Genomic DNA, 19179 nt, shown 5'->3' on the forward strand with positions numbered 1-19179 from the left:
AGAACACACTGTATATAGACGTCAAGGATACATTCAATGTTTGTGCGCTTTTAAATGTGCGTATAACATCGTGAAAACAATACCAAAACTATAGTGTGTGGTAAAAATAACTTCTTTATATAAATATAAACAGTAAAACATTGCTAAACAGCAAAATGGAATGAATTATGATATCGGCTTTTTTCCTTTGATGAAAGGTGTAAAAGGGAAAATATATTAGATATAATGTAAGAAATTGCATTTAAAGAATGTACATTTTTTTTTACATATTTATGCCAGTAATTTTAAATGATAATGACCGTTACTTGGATAAAGTAAAATATGTGTAAAATATTATGCGTTTATGAATTTAGTATATTGAAGTAGAAATAAAGCGTGTAATAACACAATGCAAAATTGCAACAATTAATGCGTATTAAGAATTATTAAATAACATTTCAGTATATTTTATATTAATACATTACAATAATTATTATTAAATTATGTTTCTCAGTATTACACCCACGTGTTCAGAGAGATATACAATCAAACTCAAATCTCCTTGATTTCATTAAACACCTGAAAACTTATCTAACCATAATATTTACATCAGAGAATTGGGTTTAGTTTATTTCAGCCTTTCAATTTGATGCCTGCACGTATTTAAGTTCAGTGAGAAGTCTACTGGCCACCGCTACAGAGGTCTTATGCCGTACGTCAAAAGCACTTTCCTGTGTCTGGGGTAAAAAGACACAGTTATGAAGTCCTGATAAGGGATATTGAAATGGAACAGGACCTTGGTTGCATGAATTGATTCCTGCTGCCAGGAATTTGCCATCTCGAAGAGCTTCATATAAACTGATGTAGTCCAAATTCTCTGATAGCCCATTCTCTCCGACAACAATCACGGCGTTTGTTTTCATCTGTTTAAATGCATCCTTGTTAAATCGAGTATTTGATTTATCGGCGTTTTGATCACAAATACACAGAACATCTGACTGTGTTAATAAATCTGCAAAATCTACTACTTTAACAGATGATTCAACGTTATTCCACAGTTTGTTTGAGTTCGAATCAAATGCTATTATTGAATTAACACCAACTTCTTTTAATCGTTTAGCAATTGTTTCACCAGTAGTATTTAATCCATAAATACCAAAAATCTGATTGGCGCACTTTTCCCAACAAGCAGAATTAGTTACAGAATATCCAACTGTAAGGTTTCTTGGGTCTAGAAAATAACAATAGAATGACATTTATTAATAAAGTATGTATTATATATTTCGACTGTGGACGCCTGTAGTTCATTTTAAACAATATTTTATTCATTTGAAAAGGATTCAACAACAGACAAAGCCTATATGATATAAGTTCTTTCCCAGGGATACAGAAAATAGTAAACAATATCAAAATACGAGTAAGATTAAATATAAGTCATTATAATTTGTTTATATCATTACTATTAAAAACCGTTGTTGACCATTCTATTTGTTAAAGAGAATCATATAATCCGTCAAAATTAGCTTTTTAAAATATTTGATTTTCAATTTATGATAATTATTTGTTTATAGGTGTTAAAAGTTAATTTCTACAGTTATAAACGAATGAATAACACATATAGGGTGCAAATTTTAAAAAGAAATTGAATGTTAATCACTTTATATACACTCGATATGTGCTTTAGACACATTTTCGTTTATTTTAAGGTTCCAAAGAATAGAGCTATATGCCTTTTAAAATATACACACCAACAACCTAACATGATAAAAACAAATAGATTTAATAACAAGTGTGAAATTTTATCTCTTGTGTCGATGGTTCCAATATTTGATTTATAGAATATGTTTAAATTTTACTTACCCGTTGCAGCTCGTTTCAAAGTTAATAACATGAGAGATACAGTGAGGTCAGCCTTACCCTCGCTACAAAGATTAGGACAAGATAATACTCTAATTCCACTTTTATTACACGCTTCTACATCAATATCATCTAAACTATTACACATTGTAGCTACTACCTTCAGATTAGAACCTGTAAATAAAAACATATTTTATCACACTGAACCCCAATCTACACAGATCTGAATTCGTTTTTGATAGTTCAAAATTTCGCTTTACTTGTCTTTACTACACTAGGATCTGGAAGAGTTGTTATATTACCGGCGTTCTGGTTGAAGTGAGGGATTGGCCAATGAAACGGTTCGTTACTTACGGCGATTTCTTGGCGGGCGATGCACGGAACTATGGGTAAACCACTAGAAACGTCAAGGCTGATTGATTAATCAATGTCTGACGTCACAGGGTCAAAAGTCGCTCGAACGACCCCTGGCACGACCTTCCAGCACAACCGGTCAGATCTTCATGTAGTGTAGGCCATCGAAAGTATAAAAAAAAACCAAACGAAATATAGATCTGTATTTTAATCAGATTGACTAAACCTAATCTATAAGATTCAAGGGTGTTGCCAAAAATCCAAATTCAGATTCTCTTTCCGATTCTAGTCAAAAACACATCTTTTAGATTGCTTTAAATAATATTAGAATTAAAGTGTATAGTAATTGTTAAGGTAAATATCCCCCACGCATCAGTTGTTTGTTGTTGTTTATTACAGATTTAACGTCCAATACAATGAATATGATATTATGGATAGGTTGATTTAATTAAATTATTCATACTTAAAAGGCTGAAAACTGGTAAAACACAAAATAAAAAAGTCCTTGTATAAAAAAAAAGTCACCTTGAAACACACTTATAAAATCGCTGTCGTGAGAAGAGAGGGCGGGTCATCTTCTCCCTTTGCCATAATAAAAACAGGAGGTCCAGCATCAGTATTTTGGGTATGTCTTATATCAATGAGGGTCCAACATGTACCCCCAATATGCCACCACTACTGAGTTGATGTCATGATTTTTTGATTGTTTAAATTGATAACTTTTTGAATAAAACTACGAAATATTTTAATTACCTGCTGCATCTAATACAACAGAATCGATGATGTCGTTGGCCATGCACAAGATGGCATCTACACCAGCGACATTGTATAATAACTCTCCTCGAACAACTGTATTTTCTGAATCCCACATGGATACGTCACAGTCTCGTAACAACACATCCACTCCTTTTTGTGGAATTCGTCTTGTAACATATACCTTCGGACGTCGAAATAAAGACATTACATCCATTATCTATATAAAACACCCCAAATACAGTTTTCTTTTATCTGAAATGTATATTAAAACATGACGATCCAAACAAAACAACAATGTGAATATCTTAATGTACTTGAACCTGTGCACAATATATCCACATACAGATGAAGCCCTGTTGGAATATATTAAAAGCGGTAATTTAAGATGTTTTGGAAAACAACGTATTGTATTAGCTCGAGTAATCAAAAGCTGTCATTTTCTAAAACAACGAAAATAACTTTCCAAAAATAATGAGATATGGCGATATCAAGGTTACACTGTTCATCTGAAAATAGCTTCTATGGAAGATAACTGTACAATTAGTTGGCAACAACAAGAGGACGCGTTTAAAATAACATACATACTTACATAACGTTTAAGTGTTAGTTATCAAGCCTCAAGATTTTTTTTCGAAATGGTGTTTACAGAAGATTACTTTACTTAGTACATGTAAGTATTCAGTACTTTACGTTTCCTTTTAATTAACTAGACATGATCTAGTACAATACTAATTAAATAGATTTACCCCCGCTTCCACCTTGAGTGATATTTCAGCCTAATTAATGTAATATACGAATACTAGGATTGTTTTTCTTCTTCTTTCATGGGGGTTACTATCAAATCTTTTAAATAGTTCCTTTATTTGATACTTGGCAACCTGTGCTTGTTTATATTATCAACAATTGCTACAAATTAATTTATAATCTAATCAGCTTAACGTCATTAATCACTCCACGAGTTAACGTTGAGAGAAAGAGATTGGGGTCTTTAGCAGTGGGGGTAGCCCGGAGGTATACCCAACCCCTACTCCTTGTCAGATACAAGCACTTGAAACGACGAGAGAGAGAGAGAGAGAGAGAGAGAGAGAGAAATGGGGTTTAACGTCCACTCGACACAAACTAGGTCATTTCGGGACTAACACATGGTTTAATTTTATTTCAACAACTCGCTTGCGCGTAGGGGTCTTTAGCAGTGGGAGGAAACCGGAGGACCCGGAGAAAACCCACGAGGTTGGACAGGCGACCCTACTCCTTGTCACGTACAACCGCGGATTCGAAACCACGCCAGTCGACTCAATGACAGACTTTATGATACAGCGCGCGGACGCTTACCATTCAGCCATCCAACCCCCCACGACGAGAGAGGGTTTAACGTTCAATCGACACAAACCTGGTCATTTGAGGACTAACATATGGTGCAAATCCAGTTTAATAATTCACTTGCGCATATGATCTTTAGCAGTTGGGGGACACCGGAGGGACCGGAGGCGACCCTCACCACCCTACAATACACGTCCTCGGATCACCAACAACTTTCCCATTGACTGTAATTTTAATTCCCGTCTAATTACCTGTCTAAATGTATATACATTATGGAATAATATTAAACATACATTATGCAAGAGTTAAATCTGCTCTTTGCAGGTCTTTCTTTCGGCCTGTAATGTGATAAAAACTATTAATTAGACATTTATTAACATTCCAAGACCATAATCAACTCTCGATAACATCGGATATCTCAAATATTTAAAAGTAGATTAGAACGGTTCAGCCATATTTGATTTAATTTAAAGATGGAGAAGCGAGACTTAGCTTCGAACAACCAGTTCGATGGTTACAATTAATACACACACCTTTAACCTTCGCTCGCAATAGAGTAATTTGAATAAAATTATCAATATATTCATTTCGCATTATCTATCTTCAAACTATAATAGCAAGAATGGCTAGCTCTTTATCTAAATCTTACATAATGTATTGGAAGATAGAAATTTGTTTTACCAACATGTTGATGTACATGTATGTTATATCATGTTCCTTAACATTTACCTATTACTTATCAGCGCGTGAAATAAAACCGGTTTATATCACCCTTCCCAATAGTCAATCGCCGGTGGGAAAAGGACCATAAAGCCAGATATCTCTGTATACTATACTATGCTAATTACAAAATTTAGACTTTCTTTTACAGGTATGTCAACCACGCCTTGCATTCTAATTGTTAACCGCTGTCACGGTTTAAGTCAGTGCAGTGTCGGCATTCATGAGCTCATGTCATTTGGACGCATAGCAACAGATCAGTGCGATCCTGCAAATGTTGCCTGATAATGTGCCGATGTTGTCAAGAAGTTTCATTGCGTCTCAGTATATTTAAAAAATATGTCAGAAAAACGTAAAAATGACCCCCCCCCCCCAAAAAAAAACCAAACAACTGAAAACATACAATTATAGAACATTTTACTTACCATTTACTGATGTTTTACATTAATCATGTTCATCTCCTTATATTTATATGCTTATACGATAACCTGTATATAATACTATCTTTATATTTATGCTTGACTTAACTGATGAACTGATTAGCACTAAGTAGTTGGTGGCAACCACTTTCGAGTTTGTTATTCCAAATATATATATACTATTCAAAAAAAGTAGGGGATATTTGATTTTGGGGGCATAATACTAAAATATGCAAATGACTACGAAAAAAGTCACTATAGAACCTAACAGAAGAAACATTTCCAGTTACATGTGACGCCCAAACCCACCAATAGCTACTGCATGGAATGCAGGTGATGCTTGGGATCATCATGGGGGTCCAACCCAAGATTTGCACGAATCTGACTTTGAATGTTACAGTCATTGTGGCATTGAATTCCAGGGTGGAAACATCAGTTTAATTGTTTTAGTGACCAGAAAACAAATTTTGATATGCGTCGGCTTACCCAAAATGAAAGGTTACGTGCCCTTGGCATGCTACAGATCGGCACAACACAGGCGGTTGTGGCGCGGACGATGAATGTTTTTCAGTCTGTCATAAGCAGGCTATGGTCCAGATACCGTGATACACAATCTGTACAGGACAGACCACGCTCAGGTCGACCAAGGGCGACAACTCAAGCCCAGGATCGATTTATCCGTACCTTGGCCTTGAGAAATCGTGTCATCACAGCAAATCAGATCAGCGCTCGTCTTCAAACAGACACTGGTGTGAGAGTGAGTGGCCAGACGATTCGGAATCGACTGCATAGGGGTCACCTTCGCGCCCGACGTCCTCGCGTGATCCCTTGTTTGAGAGATCATCACATTCAGGCAAGACGTCGTTGGTGTAGGGATCGTCAACACTGGGATAATCGACCCTGGAGCAATGTGATGTTTTCAGATGAGTCAAGGTTCACTGTTGATTTTTTGGACAGACGTAGGAGGGTGTGGCGTCGTCGAAACGAGCGCTTCCAAGACGTTAACGTCATCAGACATGATCGATTTGGGGGTGGTTCTGTTATGGTGTGGGGAGGCATCACTGTTGCTGGAAGAACGGCTTTACATGTTGTTGCAGGGCGTGTTACAGGCCAGTACTACCGGGACAACATCTTGGCAGTCCATGTTGTGCCGTTCGCACGACGTCATGGCCGCCGTTTCATCTTCCAGGATGACAACGCAAGATGTCACAGGGCCAGGATCGTTACAGGTTACCTCCAACAACAGAACATCACCACATTACCTTGGCCAGCACTGAGTCCCGACCTCTCCCCCATCGAGCATGTCTGGGACATGCTTGGACAGAGGTTACGTCAACGTCAACAACGTCCTGCCAATGTCTAAGAACTTGCTGCTGCGTTGCAACAGGAATGGGACAATCTGGACCAAAATGACCTTAGACGTCTCATTAGGAGTATGCCACGTCGGATCAATGCTTGTTTGGCAAACAGAGGAGGATTTACCCGTTACTGACTTGGTTGTGATGCTGTGGTAACTTTGCTGTTTGACCCCGGGTATCATTTTACCCTTATAATGGTCAGTCTGTGCCTTACTTAGTCTAACGATCATTTGGAATAAATCGATGAATGTGAACTTCATTTCATTTTGTCATTTGTTTCTTCGCCAGTTTCATTAGGTGACTTTAATAACACTTAAAAATCAAATATCCCCTACTTTTTTTGAATAGTATATTAAAAAAAAACGTATGGGCGGAGTACGCTAGTTTATTTCGAATATCAGCCGTAGAAATAGGTTGCTGTCTGACTTACACATCAACACAAAAGCTATAAGCAGCCGCATACTTTTACAGAAGGTTGTAAAACATCAATAGTTGCTATGGGAGGTGTGTAATTACACTAGATATCAACCATATAATATAAAGCATTGTGGTAATCAGCTGATATTGTTCTCTACCTGCTGTATTATACATTTTATAAAAAGACAAAAATATGCGATATATATAGCCAATATAGTTACATGTTATATTATTACCTAAACAACCGAACAGATCATTTCAAACGTACATAATTTAGGAACTTACTATTGATTCCTGGTCCTATATACACTAAAAGAATAATGATATACATATACCCCCTTACACCTTAAATTGGGTTTTAAAATATTAACTCTCTCAATATTTGCACTTAAACTGAATGTGGGTACGAAAATAAATCGCTTATTATTCCAAACGACGACCTTATTATAGAGTCACGTACACAGTCGGTTTATCTTTTATAGAAAGGTATGTAGACTAGTATGGTATATAACGGGTCAGCATTGATTATTGGTCACAGTCTAATAAACTAAGTGTATCGTCAAATAATGTTAACGTGAGTCTCCCCAAGAGTTACCGGTACTTAAGCATAAATATTACTTATTGTATTTTTAATTTTCGATTGTTTCAAAAAAGGCAACAAACAAAACAGAAAGGGTACCAAAATGACAAATTATGTATTAGTATAAAATCTCACCAGGCACTACAAGTATTTGAACCGAAATCCTTCAACAACCATTAGGTATTAGTACAGTACGAGAACTCCGTGAGTATATATAGAAGTATAGAGATTGTGTGGGGAGTTGCCCGTATATTTATATAAATATACTATATTGTGCTTTATTAAATATGGAATGTTTAACAAGTCAAGCGTATCATGTTTATTATTTGTTATATACCGACACCCATGTTCAACACCCATGTCCATTGACATTTTGTTCATTTTTATCAAATATCTGAGATACTCAATCAAGCAATGTTAAATTTGTACAGGCTCCATTGGAATAACGATTGCCTTGCGTAATTCCAAACTTGAAGGTATTCTAAAATGGGCTTGTCGGCTAATGACAGAATGAACCATTAGCTACCAACACTTCGCAGCATTTGACAATGACAATCTAAAGTCCACTCGTCTATTACTAACCCCCGCCGGGACTATTAAAATGGGTTACCATAGTGAAAAATTACCTCTTGTGAGTGGTAAACAGGAACTAAATTATTTAGACATTTGAAAGTAAGTAATAGAATATTATCAGGTAAATCAACTAAAAGTGAATTAAAGTTATCTAATCGTGAAGTGACCAGAGAATTAAAAAGTGACTTAGTGGCCTCTACAGTTAACCAGCGGTTGCCAGGCAGGATACGCCCACATTTTTCAAGAGATGGATAGAGAACAAGCTAAAAACAAACGTGATTTTTTGTACAATCAGGGGCAATAATCCAGAAAGTTATGGTCTGAAATGCGCAAATATCAAAAGGAACTGAGATCTTTGGAATATTAAGATATGTTTTAAGTTTCATCAGAATCGGATAAAAATTGTGACCCCTAGAGTGTCCACAACCTTCGTATTGCATACTTTTACACAATTTGTGTACAAAGAGCGGCCATTTTGTCGGGCAGTTTCATTTCGAAATTCGAATTCAACCTTCATTATGGTGGAATGGTGAAATATTTAAACGGTTTTTAAAATCGGAAAAAAAAATTGTGACCTCTAGAGAATCCGCAACCAAAAATGCGATTTTTCGAACAATCAGGAGCCATAATCCACGAAGTTACGATCGGATATACTTGATTATCAAATGGAACCAAGATCTTAGAGTGTAATGGTGATATATTCACATGTTTTTTTTTAAATCGGATAAAAATTGTAACCTCTACAACAAGCTAAAAACATGATTTTTCATACAATCAGAGGCTCTAATTCAGGAAGTTACTATCCGATATGCCTGAATATCGAAAGGAACCAGATATTTACACTAATTGTGTATGAGGGGCGGCCATTTTGTCCGGCAGTTTTGGTCCGATTTTCACGAAATTCGAACTCAACCAAAATTACGATGTAACGGTGATATATATTTGAACGTTTTTTTTTTAAATCGGATAATAATTGTGACATCTAGAGGGACCTCAAGCTAAAAGCGCGATTTTTCGTCCAATCAGGGGCCATATTAAATTTTCAGGAAGTTACTATCCGATATGCGCGAATATCGATAGGAACCAAGATCTTTGGGTTATAAACTTACATTTCAAGTTTCATCAAAATCAGAAGAAAATTGTGACCTCTAGAGGGTCCACAACATTGATATACCATATTTTTACGCTATTTGAGTACGAGGGGCGGCCATTTTGTCTGTCAGTTTTGGTCCGATTTTTACGAAATTCGAACTCAACCATCCTTAGGGTGTAACAGTGATATATTCAAACGTTTTTTTTTTTAAATCGGATAAAAAGTATGACCTCTATAGGGTCCACAAGCCAAAAACGCGATTTTTCGTACAAGCAGGGGCCATAATTCAGGAAGTTACGGTCCGATATGCGCGAATATCGAAAGCAACCGAGACCTTTGGGTTATAAACTTACATTTCAAGTTTCAACAAAATCGGATAAAAATTGTGACCTCTGTAGGGTACACAAGCTAAAAACCTGATTTTTCGTACAATCAGGGGCCATAATCCATGAAGTTACGGTCCGATACATGCCAATATCGAAAGGAACCGAGATCTTAGTAAGATATAGAGGATATTTGTCGTTTTGTCGTGAATAACATATTTTATTTCATCGAGAAGCAAGAAAACTTATATTTTCACGAATGCGTAGCATGAGTGAAAATATAAACGTTTTCTTGCTCAGAGATGAAATAAAATATGTTATTCACGACAAAACGACAAATGTTCTATTTATTTTATGATTTTACAATCATTTTAGGTAAAAACATGGACTACTGCTAGCCAGTGGAATAACACTTTTATTTCACTGATAAAACGCGGTATTCCACTACTGATTATAAAATAAAAACCTATATTTCAAGTTTCGTTGAAATCGGATAAAAATTATGACCTGTATTGTGTACGGACGGACAGTGGCGACGACAATATACGTCCACATGAAAATGTGGGCGTATAAAAATTTACGCATGTTACCTATGGTTAAAATAACACACTTTACAAATATTATTTATATGAGCTCCCATAATCATGAAACTATCAAAAATTGCGCCGATATCACGAGCAGAATAAGACGAAGAATAGGCCTATCACAGTTAAAAATTACCACAGGCTGTTAGGCTGCCCCACCATAAATAAATATCTCGACAATTACACCACAATACTTATATATATATACTAAGCTTTAAATCAGTTTCGCACAATTATAGTCACTAAATAAACGGTCATGTTGTACGTAATAAGATATGACCATTTAACCATCTATAAATAATACACTGAAAAATGATTTGGAGTGTCGTCTATGACATCCAGACACTTTTGAGCAAAAAATAGGTTACGTGCCCTTGTTTTGAAATTAGTCTCACTTAACCAGTCTACCGACCATTCTCCGTCTGATTGACAGGCCGGGATAATCAAGACTACTTTTTTACGAAACATGACAGAAAGCTAGAACAAGAAATTGAATTTACAAATAACGCCCGGTGGGCGACACAATAATTGTTTTAAGAACCTTGTAAAAGTAAAATGAAACTACTGCTAGTATCATTTTCCTGCCCAACCCGCGTTATTCAGAGATATTATTTGTACTAAACCAAAAGATGCCACTCCTCACGGTCTAGTTAATGATAAAGCAATTTAAAAAATAAAACGAGCGTAATTTCTAAAGCTGCAGTAATAACAAAAAGCTAAATATTACTGCTATTCAGAATCGTCAAAAATAGATTTTTTACGCCTGTAATTACACGTGCTGTGGCTATTTATAGACACAAAGAGAGTCCGAAACTCGTCTGAAATCAATTAGAGTTACATCACTGAAGCGTGCACATTCAACGTGTCGAGTACAACTTTTAGTACAGAAAAGTTTCGGCCAAGCGGCACCCTGCGCACCCGCGAGGTTATCATGTACAAATTTACTTAATGGCTGCCATGAGCCTAATAACAAATATTCGGTTTTATTATCCTTCAATTTTAGAAAGTTCTTTGACATCCATATTCTAATTTCACTAATACAGTTCTCAAGTTGCAGTTTTGATAAATTGAAAGAAGATGGACAATTAGGTGCAAAAGAAATATATGATTGAGTATCATCTGCATACAAATGAAAGCTGAAACCCAATATCGCTTAATGGTGACATATAAAGGGTAAACAAAATCGGACCAAGATGAATACTATATAAATTTTGATGACAACTTTAACTTCATATAGACCGTGTACACGGGATTATTGTAATCCGTGTTAGATTATTTGTTTATTGTATCTGTGTTAGATAAATTATTGTGCAGATTTTGGGAACAAAAGCTTTATATATTTCAGACTGGTTATTAAATAAAAGTAGGTACATCTTGTAAAAATACGTCAATGTTTATCGAAATGGTGAAGGATATGACTAAAGCTGTAATTATTACATCCTGGGTTAACAGGTTTATATTTCATCCCTGTTCTAATTAAGAATAATCTTAACAACTTGGGAGAACAGAGGTTCCCTTTTTTAAAACATCGTTTTAAATAAATGCTTGTTTTGTCAGCTTTAAAAAAATTTTCGTAACCCCTATACGTCGGATTTAAATCTGCACATTTTGTCAGCTATTACATAACCACTAGAGAGAGAGAGAGAAATGGGGTTTAACGTCCACTCGACACAAACTAGGTCATTTCGGGACTAACATATGGTTTAATTTTATTTCAATAATTCGCTTGCGCGTAGGGGTCTTTAGCAGTGGGAGGAAACCGGAGGACCCGGAGAAAACCCACGAGGCTGGACAGGCGACCCTACTCCTTGCCACGTACAACCGGGGATTCGAAACCACGCCAGTCGACTCAATGACAGACTTTATGATACAGCGCGCGCACGCTAACCATTCAGCCATCCAACCCCCATAACCACTAGAAGTCGCACTTTAAATCTGTACATTTTGTAAGCAATCTGATTAAAATACAGATCTATATTTCGTTTCGTTTTTTTATACTTCTGATGGCCTACACTACATGAAGACCTGACCAGTTGTTATGGAAGTTCGCGTCAGAGGTCATACGAGTGGTTTTTGACCCTATCACGTCAGACATTTTATTAACCAGTCAGCGTTGATGTTTCCAGTAGGTTACCCACAGTTCCGTGAACCTCACGCCAAAAACTCGCCGTAACAGACCGTTTCATTGGCTAACCCCTCACATGCGGTTTATATAACAACTCTTCCAGATCGTAGACTAGCAAAGACAAGTAAAGCGAAATTTTGAACTATAAAAAACGAAACGAAATAGGATCTGTGTTTTAATCAGATTGCTTTGTAAGAATCCGTGGTTGTATTGGAATCAAATATATTATGGAGAATTGATTGTTAATTTAAACATTACAAAGACTGGGGATACTTCAGTGCCCTCCTGTCGCACCCGCCCCGGCCCCGTCCGAGACATCACCCTTGCATAAATACTGTAACTGCTTTGTTCAGTTGATTTTTTATGATTAAAGAAATTTTAAAATACAATTTTTATACTTTTACTTTTAACACTTTATCTTTTTATAACTATTTATTAAATCAACTTATATGTAAACATTTTATGTTTATTTCCCCTTCAACTCTGCATTTGATCGAAAATCCTTGGACAATTCACAATTCTACCTTCTCTATTTGCTGAAATATGAACTGGTTTACGTCAGAGGTTTAGGGGGAGCGGGGCCGGTCATTTGCTATCTGCAGCCTCCAAGGAGGCTAGTCCATAAATTGAATATTTCTGATATGCACTTAGATAACTTAAATATGTGTTGGCCCTGGCATATTTACACTTTAAGGTATGCATTCAGTACACCTTTTTCCCACGCCTCAACGCCGAAACCTCGCTCAGCTAAATCAAGAAATTTAATACAGTGAAAGATTTTTCCAGTTGCATGTACACCCAGAAGAACTAATACAGTTCAAAAATATGTTGCAATCACAAATCAATCCACCCCAACCCAGCATGACAATGAATAGGCCTATAGATACCATAATGTCTATAATGATGTAGTCTACATACTTACGAACACGATGGATTTGTTGATGTGTGTATTGACACAAAGATGGCTTATCTATAAACATTTATGTTATAGTCAGTATTCTACGGAAGCGTATTAGGGCCAAATAAATAATTAGGATTTAATATCTCCTAATTATAATTTTAGAGCCAAATAGATAAAAAGAATATCCACGCAATGCGTGGAAATGGGTCAACAAAGTTGATAAAGGTCCAGCATGAGCTATGAAAAAAAACCCGTTAAAACTGTAGCGTCTATTGGGTTCACAGGGTTTTCGGAAGGCCATGGAACGCTGAATATCGATATGATTTGTCCTTCGATCAATGATTCACACAAAATTTTTGAAAAATATCAGTTATAAAATGTAGCTTCTAGACCAGGGACGAGGTGGCCCGGTGCGAGATATGGCGCCAGCGATCCGGATTTTTTTTTTCAATCATACTGACATTTTCGACCATAAAATTAGCCAAGATGATACTTGGGATTGAGAGTTGGCGTTGGTATGCGGGGTCTATCTGCAACGGTCTGGGGCCCAGCAGCGCCGGTCTGGAGCTTATTAGTTTCTTCCCTGCGTGCGCATGGCGACCAGCCATGTTGCCTTCCGACTTGTTCATAATTTTTTGTCCACGCAGTGAAAAATGAAACGTGCTGACTGGTGCGAATGAGATAAAGTCACTGGAATATATGTGCCGTGTTTTGGTTGGCCTCGTATCTGTTTTTTAGCCCCACTTCGTCCCTGTTCTAGACTGTAACTCTGCAAAGTGGCGGGTGGGGGCGGTGAATATCGATCAGGTTTGCCACCTCAAAACCTCAATGAATCCATTCAAAACTATAGTTTTCGGCAACAGGATGCGTTAGGAGTGGCAATATCGGACCGGAAGGTTGCGTGTTGCTGAATATCGATAGGGTTCGTCCTCGTATGACTCAATAATTTCAATTTAAAAAGAAAAATCGGCTAAAAAATATTAGCCTCTGTCGCATTCACAAGATTTTCGGCAAAGGGGGTTAATTTCTAAAGGAAGGTCAGGTAACACTGAATGACCCATGTGTTTCACATTAAATTTGAAAAATTATTCGTTAAAAACTGCAGCCCCTATCGAGTTTACGACAAGGGGTGTAACTGCGACACGGAAAATAGCGGAACGCTGAATATCGATAGTCTCTATCGCATTTACAAGCTTTTCGGCGTGGCGTAGATGGAGGTGCGTCCGGAACAGATACTCAAGGAACGCAGAATATCGATAGGGTTTGTCCTCTCATGGCCCGTCGCTCAAAACCAATTTGAAAAAAATTACCCTCACAAGCACATTGTTAACGCTGAATATCAATAGGGGTTGTCCTCTCAAGATCCTTTTACTCACACCAAATATGAAAAAAAAAATCATTATTATCTCATAATTAGGAGATAATAAGTCACAATTAGGAGAAACTAAGTCATAATCAGAAAATACCAAGTCCTAATTATGATGTTTTGAAATTTATTTCACTGTAATACGAAATCTTAATTAGGAGATGGTCAGATTAGGAGGTTATAAGTCATAAATAGGAGTTACTATCTCCTAATTAGGACTTGGTATCTCCTAATTAGGACTGAATGAGATTTTTTTTATTTGGCCCTAATACCCTTCCGTAGTTTTCTTTTCTCGACAATAACAAAAACCAGTCGATAAATCAATAAATTGGTAGAGACTACTTTACGTTTATAACTTACATCGACACTGTATACAAATAATTGTGCTCTGACCTGTTTCACACAATGTAAACGTTCGGATTTTTCAATAGATTCAAATTTCTCTTATTTTCAAAAGCAAATATGCGGCAAAGTCTCTATAATAAGAAATATACAAAGCAAGTTGATGGTCAGTGTAGAAAATGTTACTGTCATTTGAAAAACATCAAATTCATCCGCCATGATCATCTCACACAGAATTCAATCCGAACTAGATTATTGTAATACTAGTTTTCTCACCGGTCTTCCCCAAGATCAAATAAATCGCCTTCAGCGAATTTCCAAAAACTCACTGTCACATAACCCCAGTTCTCCAAAACTTTTGACAGTGTATCTCTTTGCGTTTGCGAGTGAAATGGGGCCGTCAGATAAGCTGCCTATATGAACTGTTTATATTCATGTGTAGGCAATTGGCCTGTTATTAACGTACACTGGTTACCTCTAATAAAAACAGCAGTGCATTTCCGCAGTTTTGTATTGTTTCTGAATATCCCCTACTTTTTTTTGAAGATTATACACATACACATACAGTGATACACGCATATATATACATGTATATAGACGGGATTGTAATATTGAAAATGGGCCCTTATTTGTAAATAGACATATCTTTAGATATGCACAACACCTACAAGTAAAATTCCAAATTTTCCTTTTTTATAAAATGAAAACCGATGACATCACGGAAAGGACATTAATGGAAAACTATTTTATAAAAAAAATACGTTCTTCGACTTAATAGTAAATAAGTAACAATTGGCCATTAACTTCATTAATTTTCTTAAATCTATCCTTTGATCTTCCACTCATTGTTCTTAAATTGAACCCCTGTACTACAGATTAACTCATTCGAGTACATGTTTTCTGTGTTAGCGATATATTATGTAACCATAGATAATGGTAACTATAACCAATTAAAACCACAGCGTTACTATGTAAATATGTATAAATATTAAAACATACTATACTCTATACTGTCCATCTTTTTACAGTGACCTTAGTCATGAATAGTCCCAAGACGGACGAAACGCACTTTAAAATATTAACCAATATATATAGGCCTACATACATGCACATACATACATATACACACACATATATGTAATACTAAACCAATTAAAATCGTTCTGTAATTTCTATGAAATTATGAACTATTGAAAATATGGATTAGTAGCATTGGTAAGTTCGGAAGTTTCAGAACGTAGTATTTTTATGTTTCTCTGTTGTGTTGGGAGAGTCTCAATTGTTATCCGTCGTTCATCCAAATACAAGGGGCAAACTAGCAAGTAATGATAGCTGTCTTTAAACTGATGCCCACAATTACAAGAGGGATTTTGTTGAATATGTCTGAGAAATTTGTGACCGTTTAAATAGCTCATATTAAGGCGGAGTTTTGAATGAATTATTTGATGTTTTCTAGAGCCATGTTCAAAATAGTTTGAAGGTAAGGTATCAGATTTAGAGAGATGTAAATGCTTGACATCATCGGGTAGGGAATTCCAAAGCCTGTGAGTGCAGACGGAAGAAACGAATAATAGAAGAGAGAAGTTCGGCAATAGAATTCAGAAATATTGTTATTACGAAGATTATAGGAAATAGTTCCAGATGGAATAAGAACAGTGAGATAGTCCGGGGTTAAATTATTTAAAATTTGTACATCAGAAGTAGCTTATGTCGTCTCCGTCTCTCACGCAGTACGAGTACCGGTAATGAAACCTGTTTCACTATAAAGAACGGAATGGCTGGTTCCTTTTACAGCCCCGCAGATAGTGCGGAGTGCGTCAAGGTGCTGATGTTCAAGCTTATTGGACAAGTGATCTGTGCAACCGTCCCATATAATATCCCCATAGTCAAAATGTGGCAGTATGAAAGAGGTATAGATAGTTTTTAGTGATTTTCTGTTTAATCGGTATTTCAATGAACGAAAGTACTTAACGAGTTTATACCCTTTTTGACTGATTGAATTTACATGCGAATCCCATTTGCCGTTAGACTGAAAGAGAAGACCAAGATGTTTATGTTCATTTACTTCTTTAATTTGTACCGACCCCATAAAAATCCCATTTACATGCGAATCCCATTTGCCGTTAGACTGAAAGAAAAGACCAAGATGTTTATGTTCATTTACTTCTTTAATTTCAATAAATGTTATGTATTTATAATTAAATTACCAGCAGGATACCCGGCTTCGCTCGGGGGTCATAACTCCGAAACCGGAAGTGGTAGACTAACGCCACCTGGCATATGTTACTCCCCGGTCCGAGCTACCCCTATACCCCAAATTTCAGACTCGGGGCAGGATACCCGGCTTCGCTCGGGGGTCATATAATATTATAACTCCGAAACCGGAAGTGGTAGACTAACGCCACCTGGCCTATGTTACTCCCCGGTCCGAGCTACCCCTATACCCCAAATTTCAGACTCGGGGTAGCCGCCAACCCCAAACAGATAGACAGACAGACAGACAAACGACAGTCACAAATATTAGTATGTAATATACTATTCAAAAAAAGTAGGGGATATTTGATTTTGGGGGCATAATACTAAAATATGCAAATGACTACGAAAAAAGTCACTATAGAACCTAACAGAAGAAACATTTCCAGTTACATGTGACGCCCAAACGCACCAATAGCTACCGCATGGAATGCAGGTGATGCTTGGGATCATCATGGGGGTCCAACCCAAGATTTGCACGACTCTGACTTTGAATGTTACAGTCATTGTGGCATTGAATTCCAGGGTGGAAACATCAGTTTAATTGTTTTAGTGACCAGAAAACAAATTTTGATATGCGTCGGCTTACCCAAAATGAAAGGTTACGTGCCCTTGGCATGCTACAGATCGGCACAACACAGGCGGTTGTGGCGCGGACGATGAATGTTTCTCAGTCTGTCATAAGCAGGCTATGGTCCAGATACCGTGATACACAATCTGTACAGGACAGACCACGCTCAGGTCGACCAAGGGCGACAACTCAAGCCCAGGATCGATTTATCCGTACCTTGGCCTTGAGAAATCGTGTCATCACAGCAAATCAGATCAGCGCTCGTCTTCAAACAGACACTGGTGTGAGAGTGAGTGGCCAGACGATTCGGAATCGACTGCATAGGGGTCACCTTCGCGCCCGACGTCCTCGCGTGATCCCTTGTTTGAGAGATCATCACATTCAGGCAAGACGTCGTTGGTGTAGGGATCGTCAACACTGGGATAATCGACGCTGGAGCAATGTGATGTTTTCAGATGAGTCAAGGTTCACTGTTGATTTTTTGGACAGACGTAGGAGGGTGTGGCGTCGTCGAAACGAGCGCTTCCAAGACGTTAACGTCATCAGACATGATCGATTTGGGGGTGGTTCTGTTATGGTGTGGGGAGGCATCACTGTTGCTGGAAGAACGGCTTTACATGTTGTTGCAGGGCGTGTTACAGGCCAGTACTACCGGGACAACATCTTGGCAGTCCATGTTGTGCCGTTCGCACGACGTCATGGCCGCCGTTTCATCTTCCAGGATGACAACGCAAGATGTCACAGGGCCAGGATCGTTACAGGTTACCTCCAACAACAGAACATCACCTCATTACCTTGGCCAGCACTGAGTCCCGACCACTCCCCCATCGAGCATGTCCAAGAACTTGCTGCTGCGTTGCAACAGGAATGGGACAATCTGGACCAAAATGACCTTAGACGTCTCATTAGGAGTATGCCACGTCGGATCAATGCTTGTTTGGCAAACAGAGGAGGATTTACCCGTTACTGACTTGGTTGTGATGCTGTGGTAACTTTGCTGTTTGACCCCGCGTATCATTTTACCCTTATAATGGTCAGTCTGTGCCTCACTTAGTCTAACGATCATTTGGAATAAATCGATGAATGTGAACTTCATTTCATTTTGTCATTTGTTTCTTCGTCAGTTTCATTAGGTGACTTTAATAACACTTAAAAATCAAATATCCCCTACATTTTTTGAATAGTATATATATAGAAGATAGATAATGAATAGGCTAGTGGTTTCATTCCAACTGGTAGGAATTAATTCCCTTGTTTGGACGGGTAACATGGATATTAAATATTGGAT

The 19179-nt window shown here is 37.3% G+C and overlaps 1 protein-coding gene across 5 annotated transcripts; it reads right to left on the minus strand.

Moving 5' to 3' along the window:
• Positions 1-93: 93 nt before the first annotated feature.
• Positions 94-13435, minus strand: LOC126826737 (glyoxylate reductase/hydroxypyruvate reductase). Of its 5 annotated transcripts, none has more exons than XM_050555769.1 (4): positions 13381-13435; positions 2944-3198; positions 1840-2010; positions 94-1210 (listed from the first exon to the last, which is right to left on the minus strand). In XM_050555769.1, exons 2-4 carry the CDS (start codon positions 3158-3160, stop codon positions 621-623), a joined length of 978 nt encoding a protein of 325 aa, XP_050411726.1. In that variant the 5' UTR covers positions 3161-3198; positions 13381-13435; the 3' UTR covers positions 94-620. The 5 variants fall into 5 exon arrangements, with proteins under 5 accessions (XP_050411726.1, XP_050411729.1, XP_050411728.1 ...); XM_050555772.2 differs by having other exon boundaries at positions 13377-13393; XM_050555771.2 differs by lacking the exon at positions 13381-13435 and adding an exon at positions 7896-7913.
• Between the last annotated feature and the right edge of the window lie 5744 nt (positions 13436-19179).

Source organism: Patella vulgata, chromosome 7, assembly GCF_932274485.2.
Source record: "Patella vulgata chromosome 7, xgPatVulg1.2, whole genome shotgun sequence".
Classification (NCBI taxonomy): Eukaryota; Metazoa; Mollusca; class Gastropoda; family Patellidae; genus Patella; species Patella vulgata.

Excerpts from the sequence above, each read along its gene's own strand:
- LOC126826737 (XM_050555769.1), bottom strand. The coding sequence starts at position 3,160 with ATGGATGTAATGTCTTTATTTCGACGTCCGAAGGTATATGTTACAAGA. Across the intron at positions 2,011-2,943 it reads TGTTGTATTAGATGCAGCAG|GTTCTAATCTGAAGGTAGTA; the intron begins GTAATTAAAATA and ends TTTTATTTACAG. Across the intron at positions 1,211-1,839 it reads TTTGAAACGAGCTGCAACGG|ACCCAAGAAACCTTACAGTT; the intron begins GTAAGTAAAATT and ends GTTATTTTCTAG.